General features: G+C 43.1%; 2 protein-coding genes across 13 annotated transcripts in view; one reads left to right on the top strand and one right to left on the bottom strand.

The window, feature by feature from the left end:
* METTL25 (methyltransferase like 25) overlaps positions 1-16,272 on the bottom strand; it is a 48,847-nt gene extending 32,575 nt beyond the window's left edge. For 4 of the 6 annotated variants that reach the window (XR_009756046.1, XR_009756045.1, XR_009756047.1 and 1 more), the window contains exon 1: positions 651-1,194. Coding sequence is in view for 1 of the 6 variants with exons in the window: in XM_061564652.1 (XP_061420636.1) it covers positions 651-897 (247 nt within the window). In the remaining 5 variants the exon portion in view is untranslated. Of the gene's footprint in view, positions 1-637; positions 1,195-16,072 lie in introns of those variants that run through there. The other 2 variants (XM_061564654.1, XM_061564653.1) reach the window with 2 other exon arrangements.
* LOC133350358 (alpha-1,3-mannosyl-glycoprotein 4-beta-N-acetylglucosaminyltransferase C-like) lies at positions 78-22,964 on the top strand. Of its 7 annotated transcripts, none has more exons than XM_061564656.1 (5): positions 78-232; positions 8,746-8,809; positions 18,539-18,669; positions 19,508-19,667; positions 20,460-22,964. In XM_061564656.1, the coding sequence occupies exons 3-5, from the start codon at positions 18,559-18,561 to the stop codon at positions 21,593-21,595; spliced, it is 1,407 nt and encodes a 468-aa protein (XP_061420640.1). In that variant the 5' UTR covers positions 78-232; positions 8,746-8,809; positions 18,539-18,558; the 3' UTR covers positions 21,596-22,964. The 7 variants fall into 7 exon arrangements, with proteins under 7 accessions (XP_061420640.1, XP_061420643.1, XP_061420641.1 ...); XM_061564657.1 differs by lacking the exon at positions 78-232 and adding an exon at positions 371-750; XM_061564658.1 differs by lacking the exon at positions 78-232 and adding an exon at positions 11,489-11,522 and having other exon boundaries at positions 8,369-8,809.
* Positions 22,965-26,922: the final 3,958 nt, after the last annotated feature.

Below are 26,922 nucleotides of genomic sequence, written 5' to 3'. Positions count from 1 at the left end.
CCTATCTCTCCCCTGCTGCTTCCTATAAGAAGGCCAACGCGCACGGGGAGAAGCAGAACTCGACTCAATCACGTAGAGCGACGATGTAATTGCAACCGGAACAGCGACAGTGAGATTCTTGGGATTCATATTCTTGGGATTCAGTGAAAATGATTGAGGCTCAGAAAGCCAAGCGAAAGTGGTGGTGGTAGAAGGTGATAAGAGGCAGCGGACATAAATTAAGTACGATCAGGTAAGCATTCGTGGTTGTGGTGATTATCATGGATTGTGGTGGTACAGAAGGTAGCTGTGGTGGTCATGGTGACAAAAGACTACATGTGGCGATATTACATCTTTGGTGAGGGTTATGTAATGGATACTGGGTGCTGATAGGGCGACAGGAGGCAGTGGTGGTAGGAGACTGGACGGTGGGTAGAGGCGACAGTGCTGGTGGCAATGCAGGACAGGGGTGGTGGTGGTGGTGGACAGTTGATGTGATGATACACGACTGGTGATAGGAATGCAGTGGTGTGTGTGGTTCACACGCAGACTGCTTAGGTAACCGTACTGTTGTAGTAGTGACAGGAAGTCGTGGTGGTTAGTCATAGTAGTCTGCAACATTGACGTGTGAATGAATGAATGAGTGGCTCCTCGTTACCTCCTCCACCTACCACTCGGAGTCTCCGCTTGCCCGAGATTCGTCCCCTTCGAATCTCGCCGCAGCATCAGCAGCAGCTGCTGCTGCATCGCCCGGGGCTCTGCGTCTCCCAGGTATGACCTCCACAGCTCCCTGCTGTAAAACTCCACCGTGTGCGCCTCGGACACGCTCAGGTGCCGCGACACGAAGGCCCACGATCGACTCAGGGCCGCCTTTGTCTGCTGAAGCATCGGCAGCCGAGTCTCTCCGCTTTCGGACATCGTCGCCCGGACCCCCCCCCCCAACCCGGCTGCGTGCCGCGGGAGGCCTACGCACAGGCTCCGGCGGGATTTCTAGGAATGGTGTGTGACCGCACGCTATGGGTAAACATGAGATCTGGCTGTAATACGGCGGATAAGACCTTTGCTGATTTCGCACAGCGGCTGCGGGAGCAGTGGGTTAAGGTGCTGCGGTTGTTTTGATCTGAAACGTTTTGACCGCTGAGGCTGGTGGGGTTGTGTTAAAGTTCACGCGCGTTTCTTGTCGGGAGTCGCCGTTGTTGACAACTCTGCGGCGCACGAGGGGAGGGGGGCGGGGCCACGTGGAGCAGCTGCGTGGTGACGTCACGCAGGGGAGGAGTCTCGGAGCACGAGAATCTCCACGTGGCGGGTGGCACGGGTCGAGCGTGCCATGTGGTGTGGCGGCGGGTTACCTGTAATGACCAGTTTAACACGCAGGCTTTCGCGACCAATGTTATTCATAATCAACGTTTTTGGGTTTAGATCGCGTTTATTTATAAATGTGTCGTAACCCTCCACCACCCGACACGGCCAATCAGTAAAAATGTGTCACGTTGACAAAGACAAATAGTTCACTGCTTTAGCCCACCGGTGTGTTGAAGCCACAACATTTACAATTTGAGTACGACGTTTCGCTGGTAATTACCTGTAATGACCTTTACAGATAACTGCAGCAGCAGCAACTGCAGCTCCCTTTGATGCTGTTAATCCTGCATAATGCACATGCATATGCAGTACTAATCACATTCCTGCATTTCCCATAAATATGCTAAATTCCTCTTGATATGCAAATTCATTTGTCAAGGCGCCCAGCTTATATATATGCTCCAAGCTCGTGTGCTGTTTCATTCAGACTCTGTCGCCTCGACGGACCTGGTTTTCACCTGAGGACGGCTGCTTGCGTTGTGGCCGAAACGTCGTGAGAATAATTTTATTATGTTTTATTTTTATTATTTTATTACTTCCCTTCTACGTGACTTTACCGAAAGAACCAAGAAGATGTAATGACCTGTTCAGAACGTTAGTCGCACTGCTAGTTGGTAATATTGCGTTGGCAGTGGTGAATAAGCACCATCAACAAAAAGACTGGGACACATTTGTCACTAACACTAACCATGAAAATATATATCTCGTAGGCGACATTTTTGACTGACCCTTCTTCATAGCACATTAAATCGATGTCTGCTATGAAGGACTATTTCCTGAAACGTCAACTGTGAAATATTTTACGTATTACATGTTTTTATTTAAGGCAGTGTTTTTGCATAAAATTACATACTCATGCATTGATCCTTTTCTTTTTGGCTTAGGCCACGTTTTATGTCAAAATTCTTGTCATACCTCAACCAGCTGACAAGGTTGTCACGTTTAGAAATGTGCCAATGTATTGATCAAATTCTGACCAATAACGTTCACTGATGCCCTCAGACTTTTTTTAAAATCCTTTATATTAAGTTCGCGTGCTTGCTTGCTTGCTTAGGACCGTGCAAATCTTTCGGTCGTTTTTTAACCCACTTCCCGTGATCCAATCGAGCTGACATTTTCCACACAGACTCGTTGTGCCAGACAATTATTGTTCGTGAAAAAAAATTCCCAAAATTTTACACTTTTTAGGCAAAAAAAAATTATTTTACATATATTCAAATAGAACGCATTCATGGCTTTGGCTGAACGTCAGAGTGTAAGAGCCCAGAGCGTAACCCCTCCACAGGCCGTGGCGGAGTAGCGCAGTTGGTAGCGCCCTCGCTTCCCATGCCAAAGGTCGCGGGATCGATCCCCGCGTCCTCCACAGGCGAATATATTTTTAAATCCTTTATATTAAGTTCGCCGCCACGCATATAAAGGATTTATAGTGCAAAACTTTGTTTTTACGGGTTTACTTGTTATGACTAAATTTAACATGAACATACGACGTTTCCCTCAAGCTACTTTGAGCTTCACCTAGCTAGCTCAGAAATCGAGTGGCCTTTGACATTACCAACTGTCAAACGGCATGTGGCCTAAAACAAACATTATTTGGCGCTGCTGCTTTGGCAGAAGTGCACAGGAACAAATAACAAAAAAATTCAACAATCAGCAGTACAATATCTATATTATCGGTAACGTTTCAGGCAGTGGTCCTTTTTCATAGCACATAAACAGAGGCAAGAGAGATGGTGGATACGGGATGGAGACTACACTTTCCACAATATTTTATGATGACCAGTTTTTAAACGTGAATTTGTAACGATTGAGTACCAGAAACTCTTGGGTTTAATTAAATGCCTAAACCCATCCAGCACAGTGTGTCCATGGTGCAAAGGTAATTTCCTATCGACGTTCACAAATATGACCTTTTTCATACAGGAATACGTTCTTAGTAACTCCAAAAAAACTTTCCAATATTTAAAGCAATGTGCACTTTAGCTTTGTCCGGTTACCAAATGTTTTTTTTTACGTTGGTTTTATTGACAAATGTGACTAATCTTGATTTGAAGCTTTCGTGACTGCAGGAATCCATACTCTTTGGTTCTTTCGGTAAAGTCACGTGGGTAGAAAAAGAAAATAGATCACGACGTTTCGATCGCCACACAAGCGATCGTCTTCTCCCACCTGAAGACGATTGCTCGTGTGGCGATCGACACGTCGTGGTCTATTATTTTTTCTACCCACGTGACTTTACCGAAAGAACCAAAGAGTATAGAGAAAGGCAATATTCTCTTACGCTGTTCAACTCCTTCAAGCCTCACATTGTTGAAACACTTATTGTACGCAAATGGATACTGATAAATTGTCCCCCAGAATGTTGTACTGTGACAATGCAATGTGCGGTATTTGGACACCACACATTAAAAAAAAAAATGTTTTATTGCCCTTATGTCCACAAAGCAAGTTGCACGTATACAACAAAGCATTTCTTGTTTCTGTATCAGCATTTCTTAATGGGATACCAAAATACTGAATCGATACCTACTGAGAGAAATAGGATAATTGATGACAAAGCCAACAAGTCATCATTAGGGGTCATATTGATTCCCTAATTGTTGCTGGCTGAAGTGGTATAATATACCACATATCCCATACCAACGGCACATCAAGTAAGGATTTTATTTATTCACATTCACCAGTCTTTCCTTATCAACAGACTATATGTAGAGTACTATATTTAGCATAAAATTCGAAAACTAGATCAAGATTAAATATTATACACATGTCGGTGAGAACGTTAGCAAAATAGGTCAAGAATAAGCAGATGCTGTATAAACCATGTATTTGTACAGCCCATTTGTTTTTATCCATTGCTCGATGAGGGCTTCCTCACAACTTGCGGGCCGTGAGAAGTTTGACTAATTTCGCCCACGGTGGTTGATGTGTGTTGATGGGAGTGGGGGCCCTGCAGAACATTGTCGTTTGCTGCACTGCCCACAACGCCTGTTGCAGATGTATCTTGCGCACGGTGGTTTTTCATCCAAGCGCAACCCTACTTGGCTTATATATTTGACAATATGTGGTACACTGGGTTATTTGGTCACAGGCATAAGCCATCTACTGTAATAATTTTCTATAAAGCCAACAGTACAGTGGTGGGAGCTAAAGTCCTGCATTTCGGGCCAGGTACCTGTGGGAACCTGCGCGTCTGGTCGAAACGCAGCCACTGTAATGGCTTGTAGTTCGGGTCATGTCTGGTGACTCACGGGTGACCCGCACACTTTCTAGATGAACATTTTCTATAGATTGGGCAGTACTACATTTCATACTGTTTTTGGACAGTGCTCGCAGCGTCCGAGTGCGCGTGTTGGAGCCGAAGTGAATACGTGGTCGAGTTGATGGCTTACCAGACCTGTAAGATCTTGACTTAAAGCTTTCGGTGAAGTCGCGTAGATATCTACGTGACTTTACCGAAAGACCCAAAGAGCAGACCTGTAAGCTTAATTTAACTTTTTTTACCACTTTTTTTATGTCGACGGATGAGGTCAAACAAATGTCAGAGCAGGGTTTATATTGTGTGGAGGATACATCTTTTGATGGGTAAATCAGAATTTGACAAGAACTTGAAGCGGGGACATTTTCAAATTAATTTTTATAAAGCACAACTTTCTACACTAATTGCTACATAACAAGCCACTCTGTAGATATATGTACTAGCAGAGTCGACAATGTGTGCTAGGCATGGTTATATATTGTTTTATTTGTGGTTAACTCTTTAAAATTCATATTTATGAGCAGATTTTTTTTTTATTTGGTAGTTGGTGCTTTAAAACTGCTGGAATCGTCTAAGTATCCAATTGGAGGTATAAGAAATGTGCAAGATCGGGTTGCAGGTCTAATTAAAGTGGGTCGCGTCGTGGGTAAGTTGGCAATGCTAAAATGGGTTGGTCGGGTCGGGTAATCACAGGTGAAAAAAGAACATTACCGCAGGACTAGAAGGTTTTACAATGTTACATGCAATATAAAAGTGGTAAATTGTAATACATGTCAATATGGAAATATGTAGACTTAACGGAGGTTAATTACAGACACCTCTTAAACATGAGAGGAACCACCAATCGAATGTATGGTAAAAAAAAATATGCAATATGCCTCCTTCATATCTGTTCCTCGATATAAAAAAGAAAATGCGTGTTTAACACCCCATCAGCGCACATAATCTTCCAAAAGTGTAATTTCAGCAGCACTGGTTCAACACAAGCAAGTAGTATGTATGTATGCATTTTGAACTTGGCACCGTACGTTTTTAACCGTGTTAATCGGAGATGTGAAGAATAAGAAGGTAGTGTTTCTAAAGAGTGAAGAGTAAGTCGGAGCAAGTTGTGAAGAATGCATACTTCACTTGTCTGCAAATACTTTTTGGAACATTACATTGTGGCAAAGCCTAAACAGACTTTTGCTAACCATATGATTCAGACTGTTAAAATTGCATTCCTATCGTTTTATTTAAAAGGATAGCCAAATTGGCTCGTGTTGAAATTTAAAGCACACGTAACTTTTTACGTATTGTCACATGGGTCCCAGAACGTTATGCATTTGGACTGCATGAAGCCTTCACATTGAAAAATAATGCTGGATCACATGGATCTAGTTTAACTGAGCATGACCAGCCAACAATGTGTTCTGCAAAAGTATGTGTCACATGCCGCCTCGCTCAGGATCATGCTTTGGTAGCATTGCTGCTCAGAGATCACAAGGTTAATGTCAACTGGATAATACCCATGCTGAATGTGAAATGAGACACTGTTTGCGAAGATGAGAAAAATAAACTTGGTTTTCTATGGCGCAATTTGCTCAAGGCGTTTTGCATGAAGCTTAAGTTACGGAGAAAGCTTTTAAAAACAGGTGAGTTTTAAGATGTGATTTAAAAAGGGTAACAGACACAGATTCCCAAATGGACTGAAGAAGGAAATTCCACAATGGCAGAGCCGAGCTGTAAAAAGCTCTGTCTCATAGAACAAAGGCTGGTCTTTAGATTAACGAGTAGACCAGAATCAGCAGATCTTAGTTTTCTCAGTGGTATATAAAGCTTAAGCAGATCGGCGAGATTTCGGAACCACCTCCCTTTAATGCATTAAACGTGAGAAGAATAACCTTAAAGACGATTCTGTTCTTTATAGGGAGCCAGTGCAGGGAAGAAAGAGTAATACGGTCACACGATTTACATTTAAAATGTGGGCAACTGCGTTTGTAGTCTATTTAAAACACTTTTAGAAACGCCAGCAAGGAAGGCATTTGAGTAATCCAACCTTGATTAAATGAAGGCATGCACCAGCCTTTCTACATTAGGAAGGAACTGCATAGGGTCTTAGTTGAGCTTTGTTGCGTGAATGGGGGAGAAATGCGTTTTCGGTAATTATACATACGTGGGCCTCATTTCAAACTGGGGTCTCCGATAACTCCCAAGTTTCTGGCCTCGGATGTAGACTGGATTACAGTTCCCTCTATGGCCATACTAAAACCATATAATTTACACTTGATATGGAGAGCCCAACAAGAAAAATATCTTCCAGGAAGTTTGCTCCGTCAAATTGATTCAACTGTAATATTAGGGTGCTATGTCAACATTTTTTTTGTGCTCAAGCAGACTCAGAATTTGCTTTAAGGAAAAGGTCGTCAAGTGAAAATGTGTCCATTCTCAAGCAGGTGTTAGGCGGTGATCATCTCTATTGTTGACCATGAGCCAGTCGACAGTGGCCTGGACTTGAAAGGATGAATGACTGGGGGGAAGACTTCAAGGTCGTTTGGGAAGTGGTTTAGAAGGTGACCTCCCACTGCAGTGTCCTTCACTAATTTTGACGGGGGGGGGGGGGTACTTTCGTGAATAAGACATCAATGTGAGGGCCGTCACACCGCCTGTAAGGGGTATTTTGACATTTGTATATTGTCGGGGGCCGCACTAAAGGCCACGAGGGGACGCCAGTGGCCCGCGGGCCTTGCAATGAAGAACACCTGTCCCCACAGCTTCGACAGAAGGCCTTGGTTGTCGGAGAGGAAAGTGCATGGAGGGAATATTGCGATGGCAGGGAAGAGGCAGAGGCAAGTCCATGGAGGCTCTTGAAGATGTTGGTGAGAGTAATATTGACTTAATCTGGGGTTTAATTTGTTGTCGGGAGAGGAATTGGAGTACAGTCTGTTCTCCTGCAACGTGGTAGTTGCATTCCTGAAGAACACCACTTTATGGAAAAATATTCTTGTAATAAACTATATATAATGCGGGGTAAAGCACAGCTTGTGATAATGAGAGATGCGTATGCAGGCTGAACAAAGACTGAGGCGTCTGGGTAGCATCTGAAAGCATCCAGCAGCATCCCACCTTGTGCGATGCCGAGGTGGCCATACAACCGCTTATTCCTACTCACGCGATGTCGTTCTTATCACTCAATCGCATTATATCCAATTCTCATCCACGTTATGGAAAAAAACGTGCTTCCTAATACATCACGTTATATCCAATTCGCGTTATGAACGCACACTCTTCAATAGCGATTGGGGCAAGGCAAAGCGTCCTCCTGCTCCAATGAGGAATAGTTGCTCAGATCTGTACATGTGTTGAACTCCTTCGCATTGTACGTAGCTAAACGTACTCATCGGAGGTGCAGGAATCTCGATTGTTTGCTCGTCGGTTGCCCAGGCGTCTTGACTTATATATATTAACACAATTGGTGTTGATTTAGGTTTTGGGGTTGATGGTTGATTCAACATACGTGATTATTTTAGTAAAACAAATGTTTAGCCAATTGCTGTACTTTAACCATTTTTTTAAGTGAGCGCTACTGCACTCATGTACTGTTTATATGCATAAATACAAACATCAAAACTTCTAGTACTTCAGTACCATATGAAATTATGATAGTAATTAGCTGGAACAAACTTACATTTTTACACATAGGTGGTGGCGGGTTTAACGACATATATTTACGCGATCTAACCCAAGAAACCTCTTATGGATACTGTTACATGTACCTTTGCTATTTCAGAAAAAGACAGAAGTGGCTGGCCTGTGTACTATGTACAATATTCATCACAAATCGTGCACTTTTCTGTTTTTATTCGATGGACTGTTTTTCTTCCAAAGAGACAGGTCAATAGTTACCTGTACTGTAATCCGTTAATAATTTGACACCTTTTATGACCCCAGCAATAGACTGACTTCCAGTGTAGTTTCTAGAACGCGGTCTTATCTGCGACAGTTTTTTTTTTACGTAAATATTTAACCGTGTAACGTCTGCTGAATGGCTGGCAACATCGTCACGAGTGTGGGTTTGTACATTTCGTTTTATATTGCTTGGGTGCTTTGCGCACTTCGGTCTGAAAGAATGGTGTCGGCTTTGTCTCTCATCTGCGCGTTTCTTTGTATAGAGGAATGAATAAAAGCCCAGCGTTTTCCAAAGGACTCGTTCGTCAAAGAATCGTTTTCTAAAAGGTGAATACACACTACATGTTTTACTTTACTTTTGTTGTTGTTGTACTTGCACATTAATTCTGGAGGAATTGGTTTACTTGCACGTCATGGACCTTGTTAACTTGCTTATGGAGATGCGTCAAAGCTGTTTCCGGTTCATTCGGTTGTCTAAAAGTAAGCATTGTGAAATACTGCTTTAAGAAAATGCAACTTATTAATGTTGTACAGCGCATCGAAGCTTTTTTTTGTATTATCAGCCAGCTAGGTTTACAGACAACATCGCAAGATTGTTTAGCTGTGTAACATAAATTTAAATATAAAAAATATCACATTCATAATGCTTCCTACTTTATTTTGTGTAGCATTTCTACTGCAATGTCTAACTTTTGACGTGGTATTTAAACACATTGCTTGCGGAGGGAGCTGGTAGGAACGTTGGGTTGCTCGGTCAATGGCCAGGGTCAACGGCGGCGTGGTGTATTCCGCAAATATTCCCGACTGTGAGGGCGGGCACAAGCCGGTGTGAGTAGGTTAAACGTTGAGTTTTATAAGGGCACCACGGGGTGACCAGCCCCTCCCCACCCAGCCCCACCCCTCACACCCCCCACCCAGCCCCTCCCCACCCAGCCCCTCCCCACCCAGCCCCTCCCTGCACGACGGACGGACACAATAATCCCCTGTGGGCAGGTGGAACCAGTGGGTTCCTACCAGTAAAAAAATAGTACATTATTTCCACTAATCTACGATACTTTGTGATGTCCTTGTGCCCGATTACACTGCTGTATAAATTCATCAACCTTAGGCAACTCTAAATTAATTCTAATTTTATGCATGTGGGTGGGTTGGTTGTAATTTGTGGATATAAAGTGAGGGAAAAAAGTATTTGATCCCCTGCTGATTTTAATAGTAGGTTTATTTGAACGGTGAGAGACAGAATAACAACAACAAAATCCTGAAAAACGCATGTCAAAAATGTTATACATTTTAAATGAGGGAAATAAGTATTTGACCCCTCTGCAAAACATGACTTAGTACTTGGTGGCAAAACCCTTGTTGGCAATCACAGAGGTCAGACGTTTCTTGTAGTTGGCCACCAGGTTTGCACACATCTCAGGAGGGATTTTGTCCCACTCCTCTTTGCATATCTTCTCCAAGTCATTAGGGTTTCGAGGCTGACGTTTGGCAACTCGAACCTTCAGCTCCCTCCACAGATTTTCTATGGGATTAAGGTCTGGAGACTGGCTAGGCCACTCCAGGACCTTAATGTGCTTCTTCTTGAGCCACTCCTTTGTTGCCTTGGCCGTGTGTTTTGGGTCATTGTCATGCTGGAATACCCATCCACGACCCATTTTCAATGCCCTAGCTGAGGGTTCTCACCCAAGATTTGACGGTACATGGCCCCATCCATCGTCCCTTTGATGCGGTGAAGTTGTCCTGTCCCCTTAGCAGAAAAACACCCCCAAAGCATAATGTTTCCACCTCCATGTTTGATGGTGGGGATTGTGTTCTTGGGGTCATAGGCAGCATTCCACCTCCTCCAAACACGGCGAGTCGAGTTGATGCCAAAGAGCTCCATTTTGGTCTCATCTGACCACAACACTTTCACCCAGTTGTCCTCTGAATCATTCAGATGTTCATTGGCAAACTTCAGACGGGCATGTATATGTGCTTTCTTGAGCAGGGGGACCTTGCGGGTGCTGCAGGATTTCAGTCCTTCACGGCGTAGTGTGTTACCAACTGTTTTCTTGGTGACTATGGTCCCAGCTGCCTTGAGATCATTGACAAGATCCTCCCGTGTAGTTCTGGGCTGATTCCTCACCGTTCTCATGATCATTGCAACTCCACGAGGTGAGACCTTGCATGGAGCCCCAGGCCGAGGGAGATTGACAGTTCTTTGTGTTTCTTACATTTGCGAATAATCGCACCAACTGTTGTCACCTTCTCACCAAGCTGCTTGGCGATGGTCTTGTAGCCCATTCCAGCCTTGTGTAGGTCTACAATCTTGTCCCTGACATCATTGGAGAGTTCTTTGGTCTTGGCCATGGTGGAGAGTTTGGAATCTGATTGATTGATTGCTTCTGTGAACAGGTCTCTTTTATACAGGTAACAAGCTGAGATTAGGAGCATTCCCTTTAAGAGTGTGCTCCTAATCTCAGCTCATTACCTGTATAAAAGACACCTGGGAGCCAGAAATCTTTCTGATTGAGAGGGGGTCAAATACTTATTTCCCTCATTAAAATGCAAATCAATTTATTAAAAAAATTAACATGCGTTTTTTTGGATTTTGTTGTTGTTATTCTGTCTCTCACTGTCCAAATAATTACAATTATAGACTGATAATTTCTTTGTCAGTGGGCAAACGTACAAAATCAGCAGGGGATCAAATATTTTTTTCCCTCACTGTATGGGGCAATTTGCTTCTCGATGAATCACCCCAAAGAGTGTAAATCTGTAAAAGCCCAAAGTTGTTATTTTCCATTGCGAAAATGATGACAGCCCTTGCTCTTGACAGCTGGAAATTGAAAGCTGGATTAAATACTTGGACTAAAAGCTTGAATGACAGCTGCAAGAGGCAGTTATGCATTATGAGCAATCTGTTCAATTTTATTCTGTGTGAAAATGTTTCTTAGAAATTACATGTGATGACATAAGTAGATAAATAGTTGAAATTATTTACCCGATGGGTTTTTCTCGCTGCAGGACCTAAAAGTAGCTGAACAAATTATATGAACAGGTAAATTAAACATTTAGACATTTTTTAATGTGATATGATGCATGTTTATTACATTAGATGGCAGTAATGGTGAGGAATTGAAACAATGATTGTGGAAAGTTTTGTACTGCATTGTTGCATACATTCAATACATTTACAGCCCTGGGTCAATCCACTGCTGGATGATGATTGTGTCATGAGGCTTGATAATAAACCACCTTACTGATCTGTGCGGTTGTTGCCCAGAACTGGTTCAGATATAAATTGCCACTATCAGCTGAAGCTCGGAATTGAATTCAGATCGTTCGGTTCATAGTGCTATGCACAAGAAATGTGTGCCACTGCTGCTGCCATACCGTATAGAGCATATAGCAACACTATTATGCAATATCCCATAGATTTTCGGCATCCAAAAATAACGGTATGCCAATATGTAATGGCCACTGTACAGTACTTACGTTTCCACAGCTTGCTTAAATGGGCGGCATTATTTTAGTTTTGTAATAGGTACCTTAAGGGCCTGACAGTACTGCACTTTTACATTCCCAAAGCAAAGGAGTTATAACTGAATAGGTGTATTGAGGTATAGAGTACAGTGCTTGTCACAAGTGTATCTCTGCTCTTATAACAAAGCAAGTTGGCAGAGTAGGGGGCATAGATGGTGTATCGACCAGTCAAGCCATGGCACCTGGGTCTGTCTCATGACCTGCCAGCAGGCCCTAACGTGCACATCGCCTGGCCACTTAGTGATGCATGGCGGTTGTTGTTTATAAGTACGGGGTAATATCTGTTGTGTCTGAGTCCATTGCTGAATTGCATAGTGAAACACAAACCCACCACAAACCCACACTTTGCAACCATTGTAAAGACCATTTCCATTACATAGCGTGATCGCATGCTTATGGCTGCAAAGCCAGGCATTTGCATTTGTGGTTGAGCGTTCGGATAAACTTGTTCCCAGTTTTGTGGTTGGAGTGCTCAACTTATAACCGTGGGATTTGCATATCAGGGCTGCCAACAGCAGTGAAAGATTCCCTGTTACTTATTTTTCTCAGGAAACACTAACTCGAACATGAACACTGTTCTATGGTTCGTTTGGTAAAGTCGCGTAGATAGAAAAAAATTACAATAAAAGTAAACAAATGAACACACGCAGTAAGAACGTTCTTTTGTGCAGGATAAGCATTCATGCACCTTGCAAACGCTACGTGTAAACATCAATGTGTTTGATTAACCTCACAATATATTTTCACTGCTACCTACAGTTTATCTTCTGCCAGCCTTGCGGAGGGAGACCCTTTTAACCTTTAGTTATTTTAATCCCTGGCAGATGTATTAACCTGGAAAAGTTATTAGTTTATTAATGTTTTTATTTGTATGGTCAAGTATAATGGCACTTAATAGTGCATTTTAAATTGTGATTATGTCTTGACACTAGCATACAATGGTCTGCTCATATGGGTGACATCGCGTTGTGCTCAGTGCAACTTTGGAAGCCAATTACATGTCAGAATCAGAATATGTATTTAAAATTGAGGAATCCGATGAGCTATAAAGCTCTTTTTCCAAGCGGAACCCCGTTTTGACTTCAGTCTGCACATACTGGCGAAACGTCGTACTCCGATTGTAAATGTTGTGTCTTGGCTCTCCAACACACCGGTGTGCTGTACTAGTATACTCCACTATACACTACTATACACAATACACTACACTACTATACACTACACTATACACTACACTATACACTGCACACTAGTGCTGTACTAGTGACGAATTGTCACGTTCTGTTTACGTGACACCCCTTACTAGTTGGCTGTGTCGGGTGTTGGCGGGTTTAACGTCGCGTATATATATACGCGCTCTAACCAAAAAAAACCTCTTATAGTCGAAATAATCTCGGAGTCTATCTGTAGACAATATACCATGACATTGCATTGTACTATAACCCAATAAAGTACTCTAATGTAGCATAGTACAGCATTAACACAAAATAATAATTTAAGATCTACCCATGCAGCATTTGTCTTTTTGACTGGATTGTTTTCAAACAATTCCACATGCAATAATTTTATTTGTCCATTCGTGTAATTATTATATTTGTTGTTTAAACAAAATTTAACTTTCAGTGAGGCAAATACATACTGCCAAAGTGTTTTTAACATAAAACGTGATGCTTCGACCACGCCAGTCTCGAGTAGCCCCGCTCACCATACACAGCCGCACGTGTCGGGGACTCTTGTTGTATACTCTTTGGTTCTTTCAGTGAAGTCACGTAGGTATAAAATAAAATAAATCACAACGTTTCGATCGCAACACAAGCGGTCGTCCTCAGGCGGAAAAAATCTAATCCAGCAGTGGAACTGCTGAACCAGCGAAGAGAGCAGTCACAAGAGGTTATATATGTGGCGATGGGCAAGCAAGCGGGGTCTGAGCTGGAAAGGAATTCCACTCATGGACGTAAGTACGTCAGTTGTGTTAATGGGGGAGATTAGGGAGGGAGGGATTAGGGAGATTAGCATGAATGAGCTTCCGTCGCCGCATAAGAGTGTCATGCCCGCATATGCGCACAACAGCAGTGTTCATGAGAGATTAGCACCATGAGAGTGCAATCCAAAGGACATGTGAGCATGAGAGTGCAATCCAAAGGACATGTGAGAGATCTAAGAGAGGCATCTAGAGAGAGACACACAGTCGGAAATAACAGCTGACATAGGCAGGTAGGATGGAAACTTCAAAGTCAGTTAAGACTTTACCTGGTTAATGACGTTCTTCAAATGATTGCTCAGTTTGTACCCATCTTCTCGGTTGAAGTTGTGTCTGTATTTATGTATCTGGAATGGCTTCATGAACAAATCTCTGAAGGTAGCCGGTAGGTTTACAGAGTACCTCCGTCTGGGAAAAATCTATTTCGTGTGAGCCCACTGCGTTAAAACAAGAGGTATTCGTCCTACCGTGTTTCAGATCTGCCTTGTGTTCACGAACGCGGTCCGAGACACGTCGTTTCGTTTCCCCAATGTAACTGCTGCCACAACTATAACTCAGTTTGTAGACACCAGGGTATTGCATGCCAGGAATCACATCCTTTACAGATGGGATTAAATCACGGATTTTGTGTACTGTGTTGAAACGAACTTGGATATTGTGTTTGTTTAAGATTTTGGAAATCTTTTGGTAACCCCTGCTATGTATGGTAACGTGATGGTTTTGGTTGGACCCTCAGAAGGTTGTCTCCCCATGGCTGGGGAGGCAGCTTTGCAGATTGTACGGTCCAAGTATCTGTTCATCCTAAGGGCTTGGTGTACGTGCTCCAACTCACTCGCTAGGTGGTGGTAGTCGGAGATGCAATGGGCCCTATGGTGTAGTGTTTTGATGAGGGAATTCTTCTGGGCTGGATGGTGGTGGGAGTCAGGCTTTAGATCGGCATCCATGTGAGTGGCTTTCCTGTAGACCGAATGTCCCAACGAGCCATCAGGTCTCTTCTCGACCAAAACATCCAGGAACGGTAGCGTGCCATCCTTTTCCACTACCATGATGCATTTGATAGACGGGTGTATGGAATTGATGTGGTTGAGAAATTGGTTCAGTGCTTGATGCATTTTATAGACGGGTGTATGGAATTGATGTGGTTGAGAAATTGGTTCAGTGTTGGCAGGCCATGTGGCCAGATGACGAACGTGTCATCTACGTATCTCTTCCACAAGGAAGGACGTAGGGTGGATGTCTTGATGGCATCTGTCTCAAATTTCTCCATGAAAACATTCGCTACCACTGGCGATAAGGGAGAACCCATTGGGGTACCCTCAAGATTGACTCTTGTTGTGTAGCTGGGTCTTAATAACACTGGTCAACAGAAACAAAAAAATTCTGGCCTGGACTTTTGCAGATGTTTTAGACTAATTTCAGGGTGCTGATTCCAAATCTGGTCTCATATTTACTCTATCACATCTAATTTTTATGCTATCGGCATACCCCATTTTAATTGATTTTACCCGAAATTTACTCTGTCACTTATGATTGAAAGTTGTTGCAAGTCAGTGACTGCTTTAGTGTTAAAATATGGTGCTGTATTTTTAGGATAGTGTGTTTTATAATATCATTTTATGTAGATATCCACATTTATTTAATATTTTCTTCTGCAGTTTTTATTGAAAATGCAACATTTCATATCTCAAAAACCTGATGTGATAGACAAAAACTGATGCCAGATTTGGAATCAGTACCCCAAAATTACCTTAAACCCGTTGGAATACCTTATGCCCGAAAAAGTATGTTGACCAGTGTAATCAATTAAATACAATATTTATTCTTGCTCTCGAGAGGTTTGTTATTTATCGATTGTACGAACTTGCGTCCCAAGGTTGAAATATATATTTCCATTAGGATATAGATTTAGAACGGAGTAGTAATACATTGATTAGTAAAACTGCACAAGACACCGAAAGTCCATTAAAAGCCAGGGGTTGGCAACCAAAATAAGATAAAAATTCGAATTCGGTACAAAACTCATTATTGCAAGAGCCGCAATGCATGTGAATACATATGTAGTAGATTCAACTGAGTCGCAGACTTACTCTTTGGAGGCAACACATTTCTTTACACCAACACATAACACAAAGGGGTTACTGCCCCTTTACCAGATAACCTATGGTGGTGGACCACCAGGCTAAATACACTGGTTACTGGGGGTAGCTACAACGGACAGGACCCTGGCTGGAGTCCTCATCCACGTGTTGGTGACTTCTTGGATGTAGAAGGTAGATCGTAGATCTTCAGATGACGACAACAACGCTGAACCCTGGCCCCTGTGCGGCCCCGGTTTATATGCTCCTGGGTTGTGGCTGGCCCTGCCCTTGGCCACGACCACCTTCGAGAAACCTCGACCCTTCCCGTAGGATCTCACCCTGACACGTGACCACCCCCAAGCCCCCACCTGGGGCCCTTGTGTAGATCTTGCTGGTCACGTGTCTTCCAGGGTCAACCAGAGTGCCATGGCCTAGGGTAACCTCATCCCATGGCTGACACTCCCACACTCCCTCCTGTAGGAGTCAGCACTGCAAGCCACGCGTGGTGCCACTGCGCTATCCCAGCGCTCACCAAGCCCTCATTAGGGTTGGTACTACACCCACCCACGGGGTGTCCACGATGACAATGTGCATCTCACGCCATGCCTCGCTAGAGCCGGCATTGCTCAGTGACATTCACGATGTCGCTATATACGTGATGTCCGCAATGTGAGTACATCGCACGCCGTGCCCCTCTAGGGCCGGCACCACACAGTGACATCCGCGATGTCATTACACATGCACTATTACGTCACGAAGCAGAGATTGCCCTACCCCTGTTCTAAGTTAAGTGATTTTATGTCAAAATATCAAGCAGTATTTCAAATTAATGTTCAGTGCTACTTACTCAAATTTAACAACATAAACAAAAAGCTGGCTGGCAGATGTAAACGTACACAACAAACATATAGGACATATCGGTGTTAGAATTTGTATGAAGTGGTGGTTGAAGAGCTCCAACATGCCCCCCAGTGAAATGGTTAATTGAAAGATAGGAAGAATATTCAATTATTGATCAACTCTGGTCCCAAAAAGAAGGCCTTTGTAATGATTATTTTTCACTCATGATCACGTCCCTTTATTAGCCACATTGTCCCCCACCTTTCTCTCATCCGTGGCCTCACTTCTGCCACTGGTCACAACAGCTGCATTCCATACTAATACATAAAAAAAATTACCCGTAAAAACAAAGTTTTTCACTATAAATCCTTTATATGCGTGTTCAATGGGCCACAACCCAGCCCACATTGGTCTTTGAAACGGGCGGCTAGAGTCCTCTCGTCCTCTGGCTTGAGATGGCTGCCACCTATGGGTCAGATGATTGTCTGCCACCATTAAGCAATTGGTAATTAAATATAAAAAATAATTCCTAAAAGGTGTAAAATTTTGGAATTTTTTTTCACCAAAATACATTGTCACGCACAACGAATCTGTGTGCAAAATGTCAGCTCGATTGGATCACGGGAAGTGGGTTAAAAAACGACCGAAAGATTTGCAACGGTCGTAAGCAAGCAAGCAAGTGAACTTAATATAAAGGATTTAATAACTCGCATCAATAGTGTGTTTCACAGGAGTTAAGTCTTATATCTCACTGCAAAATGGCTTTTAAAATGTTAGTCGCATACTTCAAGTTATAATACAATATTCCTTAATTATTCACGAGGATTATGTTCCAGAGATGCTTGTGAATATGAAATTTCGTTGATGATATTGTCCTACGAAAACCTTTTTTTTACGCACTACATTAAATAGATACATAAGCTATTATATACGTGCAAATTATGATAACACAAAATAAATGGTAAACACAAATAAACATGATATATAAGTAAATATGAAAGTATCTCTTACTTTATTTCCCTCGCAGATGGCCAAAGTTGTGGTTAGCAAGTTCATGCATTATGAGGGAATACTTTACGAGGGAATACTTTACTATATTTTAACCTTTACTCCCTTATAACCTGTTGCAACCTAATTGTAACTCAACAATTGGTCTGAATGGAAAACGGAAGTTTCTTGAGTAAGTACATTCATAAATGGGTAACTCTTATGACCTACGTAATAACCAAGGGCTGGAATGAGGCACGAGCTTGGCATGGACCCTGAACCACCCATATCCCTCGGCCCCCCAAGTTCATAACAACGACTTTACAGGCCCTACCTCTGAGGGGAGTTGGTGGGTTCGGAGCGATGTGATTTTCACAAAAGTCTATTTAATGTTACAGTAAATATAGAATAGAGCTGATTGCAATCTATGCACATTCTAACTATATTTAAAATGGATTATAGCCATGAAATGTTGTACTTGTAAGTTGCCATAAAAAATGTACTTTCCTACTTTAACCTACTATTTGGAGCCAAATACAGGTTGAAGGTTAAAGCATCCTTTTTCTGAAAATGGTAAAATAATTTATCATGTCCATAATCGTAAATGGATGCACGTGTTGAGGATTGCACATATTGCACATCTGGCAGACTGCAGGTCTGCAAGGAGCATGAGGCTGCAATGGAAATGCGGCCGCGTGCTGCTCCTCTTCACCATCATTGTCAGCCTCGTGCTCTTAATGGCGTTCGTGCTGTCCTGGGAACAGTCATACAAGACGTCGGTAGGTTCATAAAATGGTGAAAGCATTCATACATAGTCCGAAAACAATGAGGAGTCTCATATGGTGCTCATGAATACTATATTGTGTTCCCGACCCAAGCACACAAGTGCTTTCACTGGGGAGATCTGTTCTCGAGAACCTACTTTTTCCACACTGGCCAGGCATCATGGAAGAGATGGGCACATACCAACACTTTACCTGAACACACGTGACTTGCAGATTATGGTGTACCCGTTAAAATTTCTGGGTAAACGGTGGCAGTGGAAATTAAGAACTTAACCCTTTAACTGCCAATTGTTTTGAGGATGGAGACCTTTGGAAGAAAAGCTGCCCAGCAGCCTCCACTGTGGCTTACAACACCGAGTGGAGTGCTAGCATATGGTGGGTGGCTGAGAACGGGTGAGTAAGATGTGCGCAGTGTAGTAGTTGGTGCACTGCAATGTGATCCCAGTGACCCAGTATGACGCTGGCCCAATGATAACATCAGTGGCAAATGGATATGCAAATCTGTCCAGGCCCTCCACTAGGTCAACTTTTCATTAAATAAGTGCCTGGTGTGGGTGTGTGAACACTACCATTGGAGACAGGTGCCACCTGCAAATCCAGTATGGTGAAGCATATTCAGTATTTGTTGCCTTTCTGCTTGAGTAGAGTACCTCCCTACTGGTTACTGGGCTTAATTAGAGCACTGATACATCGGTTCCATCTGTCCATGCACATCGTGATAACATTCTTCTGGCTGCAAAGACGGGCATTTGCAGTTGTTGTTGAGCGTTCGGATGAATTGTTATTCCCAGTTTTGTATTCACTATGAATATATGCATTGTTTGTGATTTAGAGACACATCAACTCGCCAGTGATTACGCAAGAACTGCTGGACATCATCTCTGAAGCTTCACATCCTCACGAGGGCAAAGCCACTTCTCGAATACTAATGTTTAATACCACAAGGCTCCAATTCAGCAACATCACAGAGGACATCTTGACAACAGAAAAGAGTTGAGTTCCATATATTTTTTTATTTGTAATTGCTTTGTTTTGACATTTTATTTCCCCATTTGCTAATACATTCAATTACTGATGGCAATTTATCTTTGTGGCTTGGTTGGACTCTTTGGGTAAGTGCTGTATAGTGACATCTCTAATGTCTAGTAACGATTACATTTCACCATGAAATTGTGATGGATTTTAACAATTAAACAAATACACCTACCCACCTCTGTTATTTGTTGTAATACACTAAAAAAACAGAAGTTTGAATACTGGATGATCACTTGGATAGCTTTATTCCCTGACATTGCAGATGACTTCTGACCATAAATTCAAGGTACCAAATTGCATTGTTTTAACAAGGCAAGCCATTGAAATATTGTCTGTTACATTTAAAAATAAATGTATTCTATGAACATTTAGATGCAGCTGTCGGCTGATGGATTCCAAGTGATCGTGTTATTAGCATTCTAAATAGACCCCTTCACCCATTTATTTGCACTGTGGCAGATCGCTCTGCTTAAGGCAGAGGCTGTGAGTTCCAAACCCAGTCACAGGAAGAAAATAAAGGTCATCTTTCCTCCAGGGTTGGTAAAATGGATACGACTTTGGAGGAAGTCCACAGTGGCTATTTTTAAGAGATTCGTCCCCGGCATAACAGAGCGGAACCACTCCATGTTTGACTAGAGAGATTCTGTTTTTACATGTTGTAAACTACAAAGTAGTATTTAAAATTCAACCTCAAACACACACGTGCAACATTTTCAATGAGTAAGTGCCTGTGCTTTTTTTTCTTTCAGAGTTCCTTGCGATTGGCCTTTGTTCTGTAAACCGGAAACATGAGCCATACTTGATAGACACCCTGAGGTCCATATTTGAGCAGTCAAGCTCAATGGAACTTCAGCAGATGGTAGTAGTGGTGCACTTGTGCGACTTTAACATGGCGTGGTGCGAGATGACGGCACGTATAATTACGAAAATGTTCCCCAGCCATGTGCTAGCCAAGCGACTTCTATTGATCCACGCACCGGAGGAGATCTACCCCTCCCTTGAGGGCCTCAAGGCCAACTACAATGACCCTCCGGATCGAGTGCGCTTCCGCTCCAAGCAGAACCTTGATTACTCATTCATAATTGGCTTCTGTGCCAACCTTGCTGACTACTACCTCATGCTGGAAGATGATCTGAAATGTGCAAAGAATTTTTTGACCACAATTCAGAAGGCCATTGCTTCACGACAAAAGAAATATTGGGTCACGTTAGAATTCTCCAAACTGGGCTACATTGGCAAGCTCTACCATGGTAATGACCTCCCCACCCTTGCTCAATTTCTGTTCCTGTTCTACCAGGAGATGCCGTGCGATTGGCTTCTGACACACTTCCGTGTTATTCTAACACAAAACAATCCCATAAATTTCAAGCCGGCGTTATTTCAGCACATGGGCCTCTACTCATCCTTCAAAGGCACTCGGAATGAATTGAAGGACGGCGATTTCCAGGAGAGTACCGCAAATGTGGCCGATAACCCTGCCGCCACCTTTCACACAAACATCAAGGTGTTCGAAGACTACCGACCTGAGAAAGCCTACAGCACTGAAAGTGGCTACTTCTGGGGAAAGACGCCCGTTGCAGGAGATTACTTCACGTTGAAATTTATGGAGCCTCAGAACATCGATGTGATCGAAGTTCTGACAAGTTCGTTTGAAAGAAAAAATGACGGTCTGAAAGCTGGCTTGTTACAAGTTGGAACTAATGTCGACAAACAATCGTGTTTTTCTTTTATCACACTCGGACATTTTGTACATGGTGAATTTAGGGAAAGAAATATCAGCACACTTGTGCCATTTAAAATTGGCTGTATTCGTATAAATGTGACTATGACCCAAACAGAATGGCTTATTATTAGGAGTATCAGCATTTGGGTTGTTCACAAGTAAAGAACAATAGTGGGCACACTGAAACGTACTCCCACCGAGTGGCTTCCTGTTTTGGCCAACATTGGGCCAGAAAACTTCCACAGGGATGCTGTGATATCAAGCCAGGTGGGACAAAATCCAAGAAAGCATTGTCCTCCCATTACACCAAGAGCTGCTCGACCCTCCACAAACTCGTCCGAGATCCTGGAAACCAATCTGGGATTGCGGGAGACAATTGGATATTGGACGGAGCGGGATCAACTGAAGGCCGCTGGCGAATGCTGTGGAGTTTTACTGAAGTTCCTAACAATAGCCTCAATGAGGGCACCACCACTGCTCCGCACGGCTTTGATCTACCAAGAAAACTGTTGTGGCTTCATCAACCACTTCAGAACAGTGACTGCGCACACCTCTTCCTCAAGTGGAAAACGTTAATATGACCCACAGTTCAATAACTGTGGCCACTCGAATCAAACAATGGACCGCATCACAAACAACTGCATTTTAGGCCTGCTCTCCGTTGGACTGGACAGTATTAGCGCTACTCCCAAAGCTATCACATGGCTCACAAGCTTAATCCCGGATGTATAATTTACACCGACTTGTCATATGCTAGAAGATGAAGAGTAATAATTTTCTGCTACTGTGCAGCATTTTGTATTGTTTACTATAATAATCTAGATTTGAAGTTTTCGTGACTGAAGGGATCCATACTCTTTGGTTCTTTCGGTAAAGTCACGTAGGTATAAAATAAAATTAAATCACTTGTATTTTATACCTACGTGACTTTACTATAATAGTTAACACAAATCTCTCCCCATCAGTTCTCAGCTCCTGCATTCACAAAAACTTTAAATCTAGATTCATATTGGTAGTGTATGTAAAACTGAATTGAAAATGTAAAGTAATAACAAACAATGTACATTCTTAGACCTCCTTTGCCAGTACCAAAATATAATAATAGGGTTTTTACCCTCACCCCGAGCCCTCATTACTTTGATAGTGCATTGTCTTTGAGCTGTACGCCTTTTGGCGTCCTCTGGTCGAGCACCAATTGGGTCGAGGCTCAAAAGAAAGCCGTCCCTTGGTGTGGACAAATCAGTTTCAAGGACAATGTATATATTATCATAGTGTGTTTTTTGTTTGCATTTGACTACAAGTATTGTGATTAATGCAGACATGAATCCTTGTAAAAAGGTTTCAGTTTTGTGGCCAGAAAAAAAAGGGGAAAACCCTATTATTATAACAATGTGCATTGGAAATATGCAATGAATGTTAATCCTGTAATGTACCTGAATGATAATTCCAGATGCCAGATATGGATCCACACCTGCAAATGGGGGGGGGGGGAGCAGGTTTGTCGATCACATAACATTGAAACCTTTTGTGAGATACGACCTCGGTGTGTTTTTTTATATGCCGTGCTGCTCTTGTTTCTCCACCATGCAAGGTGCTAGGTGTGTGCTGGGGCAGGCCCTGCACCACCAAATGTCCCTTTGGCTCATACTCTTAGGTTTTTTCGGTAAAGTCACGTAGAAAAAAATAATAATAAAACAATTGAACTACTAATATAAATAAAATAATAAATCACGACGTTTCGGAGGCAACACAAGTCTCCGTCATCAGGTGGGACCGTCACAGCTAAATTTACTGTATCAAGTGACGCAAAATTCCAAGAGACAAGCTCTTAAATACAAGTTAAGGGGGAGGGGCTTATAGCTGTGACGGTCTCACCTGATGACGGAGACTTGTGTTGCCTCCGAAACGTCGTGATTTATTATTTTATTTCTATGATTATTTCTAATATTTTAATATTTATTTTTTCCTACGTGACTTTACCGAAAAAACCTAAGAGTATGAATCCTTGCAGTCACGAAAGCTTCAAATCTAGAATCCCTTTGGCCCACCCGAGTTCACTCTCCTTCGTGGTATACCACTGTTATGGTTACACCAATGACAGATCCCCTGTATAGCCTTAACAGACTGTTCGGGCAAATGCTGTTAGCGAGCACCTATGGTCGGCAGGGCACACAAGGGGGTTGGAAGGCCAGCACCACGCCCGACCTCCTTTGTCTCCTCAATGGTGATGTTTACACACTGCATTTCCGATTCGCATGGTTGGGTATATACGGTGCGAAAAGAAGTGAAAAATTCTCATTTGAGGCTAAATCGACCTAGGGGAGGCCCAGGACCGATTCAGATAATCATCACTGTTGGCCGTGAGTGGGAATCGAACTTGGGTGGCTGGGTTCGTAGTGTAGTGTGCCAACCGCAACACTGCCGCTCCCCGCAATGGTTATATTCCACACGACCTAAATATCTACAATTCTCATAGAACTGTTGCATTAATATGTATGGCAGTGCATTACAGAAGCCAACAACACTCCAATACTGAGCCAGCACCACTGGGCTATGGGTGAATGTACTTTGGAAGCAGGATGGTGTAAGCACAACGCTAGCTGGCAGGTTCGAGGTGCAAACCCCCCCCCCCCCCCCCTTTGTGTCCCCTGCCTACTCACATGTCCACCCGGCATCCTCTTGGCGGCCTGGCCGCCGGCAATTGCTCGCTGGGCTGCTCCGTCGCCAGTGTCGGGCGGCTCCTTCGCTGGGCCGCACATCCGCCTGGGCTACAGCTACCCAAGGGCATCGAGGCTTCGTGCGGCCCCCGGCATGGGAGGGACCTGCGACCGGGGGAGTCTTTACCGTGTCGGCGTGCTGAGCGTGAAGGCGAGCCGAGTCGGCGCTGCACGCTCTTCCTCGCCGTGGGTCCGGCCGGGGATCTGCTGCTGTGCTGCACGGACGTGAACGTCGTCTGCGGTGCAGGGGACTCGCTCGCAGAGGCCCTCTTCCACTGCCCAGTCCCCACCCTTGGCCATCCCCCTTTGTCTTCCGAATACGATGCCTCAATATTTATCCGCCCTTCAGATACGACCAGGCCTATCCCAACCATCCCCGCCTGTTCTACTGTCACTAAAACTACACACCGCCACTTTTAATAACAAACCATTATCATCTTGCGTACAATTTGATCAATCCTGTAAAGCGCCTTGGTGAAGGCACTATATAAATCTAGATAATAATTATGCATTCACGATTTAACACTTATAGTAATAGGTTTTTACCCTTTCAACTGGTACAAAAACTGACACCTTTATACAAGGCATCATGTTTGCAATAACCACAACACAAGCATTCAAAATGCAAACAAAAAGAAACAACTCTGATGATGATAATGATATGCACTGTCCTTGAAGTTGATTGGTCCACACCCGAGACAGCTTTTCTTAGAGCCTAGTCTCCATTGGTGTTGGACCAGATGACGCCAAAAGGCGTACAACTCAAAGATAGCGCACTATCAGAGTATTGAGAGCTCGGGGTAGGCATTTACACTGAGACCTTTACCAGTGGCAAAATATAGTAATAGGTTTTTACCCTTTCAACTGGTACAAAAACTGACACCTTTTATACAAGGCATCATCTCGGGTGTGGACCAATCAACTTCAAGGACAATGCATATCATCATCATTAGAGTTGTTTCTTTTTGTTTGCATTTTGACTGCTTGTGTTGTGGTTATTGCAAACATGATGCCTTGTATAAAGGTGTCAGTTTTTGTACCAGTTGAAAGGGTAAAAACCTATTACTATATTTTGCCACTGGTCAAGGTCTCATAGTGATTTAACACTTCTCAGTATATCAGGTAAATGGTACTGACTAGCTATACAACAAGAGAATAAGCGACTGTGTTAAATAAGGTAACTTTATGTAATCACAATACTGCAGCCTAAATGTACAGTGCTGCATATAACACTGAACTGTGGATGAGATACTTCTTCTTCCTTGCTCTCAAGAACGCATTAAAGTTGCATGCGCATAAGTCTGGCTCGACTTATCCAACTACAAATAACATTCGCAATAATGCAAGTGGCAGGCTTCGTTGTTAACTAGGCACCATATTCAACAGCATTCTAAAGGCATTTACAGCATTATAACGGCTATCCCAACATAACAGCATTCCCAGTATTATAAGAACATAAACGAACTTACAGACAATTCTTCTTAAAGTCCCGCAATGAACAGATGCACCCGTCTCCACTGAGACGCTAATTGTGCCTCCATTTTGTACTGTAATGGCTGACACCCCCTTCTGGCCTCGTGGCTTAGAGACCCTTAACCCGGAACTTCCTGGTTATGTGACCAAACTCGGCACCATCATATCAAGAAGTTATTGTATAAACACCCCCATATCTGGTGTGGGGCAGAACAAACCACATGAACGTCAGTAGGTTTGTGCTCAAATGAATAGTAGTTACCAGAGGTGGGACAAAGTCATTGTTATGCAAGTCCAAGTCGAGTCTGAAGTCATCAAATTCATGACTCGAGTCTGACTCGAGTCCAAGTCACATGACTCGAGTCCACACCTCAGAGGTGGGACAAAGTCATTGTTATGCAAGTCCAAGTCGAGTCTGAAGTCATCAAATTCATGACTCGAGTCTGACTCGAGTCCAAGTCACATGACTCGAGTCCACACCTCTGGTAGTTACCCTGCACATTTACTTGCCAATATTTACCCTGCACATTTACTTGCCAATATGACCCATGTTCAAGCACATACTGTACCGCAGAATCCCGTGCTCTTATACGTAATCAAAGCAAAGATGCGCCGCTATTTAGATTCATGTGAAATCTATTACAGTACTATGGAATCATTTTGATTGGATTTGAATCGTTTATAACCTTATTCGCCTGCGGCAATTACGGAATTGATGATGCCCATTTGTTGTTTATTGTGTGCCATTGTTTTCCACTGGCTCCATTTATGGCTCATGCACGCATCGTTGCCTCCACGCTTTGTGTTGCACCACAGCGCCAGTGACACTTTGGCAATGATTTCTCTCCACCTGCCGCGTGGTCTTTTGCGATCTGGCCGTCTCCGACTGATCTCCCTGTCCGAGACCCTGCACACCCATCATCCACCAAGTGCTTGGCCGAACCCCTGTGTTTTTTACCAGGCGCTGTAGGATGGTGTTAGACAGCCCCTGTAGTGTTTGAGTAGCATGAGCAAATCACAGCAGCTCTTTGTTTTGGACATCAATTGCGCAATCCGATTGTACGTGCATTAACCACACCTACTCTTGTACTGCATTCTTTTCATATAAAAATAGAAATGGACGTGAGAAAATGTTGTCTGTTAAAAAAAAAACAGGATCGCGTTGGTATGTTTTTATTTCCAGTGCCTGGATCGTATCTCGAACAACAATGGTGTCATTACTCTTGATTGTATTGGGTGCAGGCTGTTTGGCTGGCAACACTTATTTCTTAAATAAGTTTCAATTCCAGTGAGGGATTG

The sequence above is a fragment of the Lethenteron reissneri genome, chromosome 33, assembly GCF_015708825.2.
Source record: "Lethenteron reissneri isolate LAM-NWPU_2019-01 chromosome 33, ASM1570882v1, whole genome shotgun sequence".
Taxonomy (NCBI): Eukaryota; Metazoa; Chordata; class Hyperoartia; order Petromyzontiformes; family Petromyzontidae; genus Lethenteron; species Lethenteron reissneri.
This window is presented reverse-complemented; position numbering and strand designations above follow the sequence as displayed.

Coding starts and splice junctions, on each gene's coding strand:
- LOC133350358 (XM_061564659.1), top strand. CDS start 18,559: ATGAGGCTGCAATGGAAATGCGGCCGCGTGCTGCTCCTCTTCACCATC. Junction 18,670..19,507: donor AACAGTCATACAAGACGTCG/GTAGGTTCATAA, acceptor TTTGTGATTTAG/AGACACATCAACTCGCCAGT. Junction 19,668..20,459: donor CATCTTGACAACAGAAAAGA/GTTGAGTTCCAT, acceptor TTTTTCTTTCAG/AGTTCCTTGCGATTGGCCTT.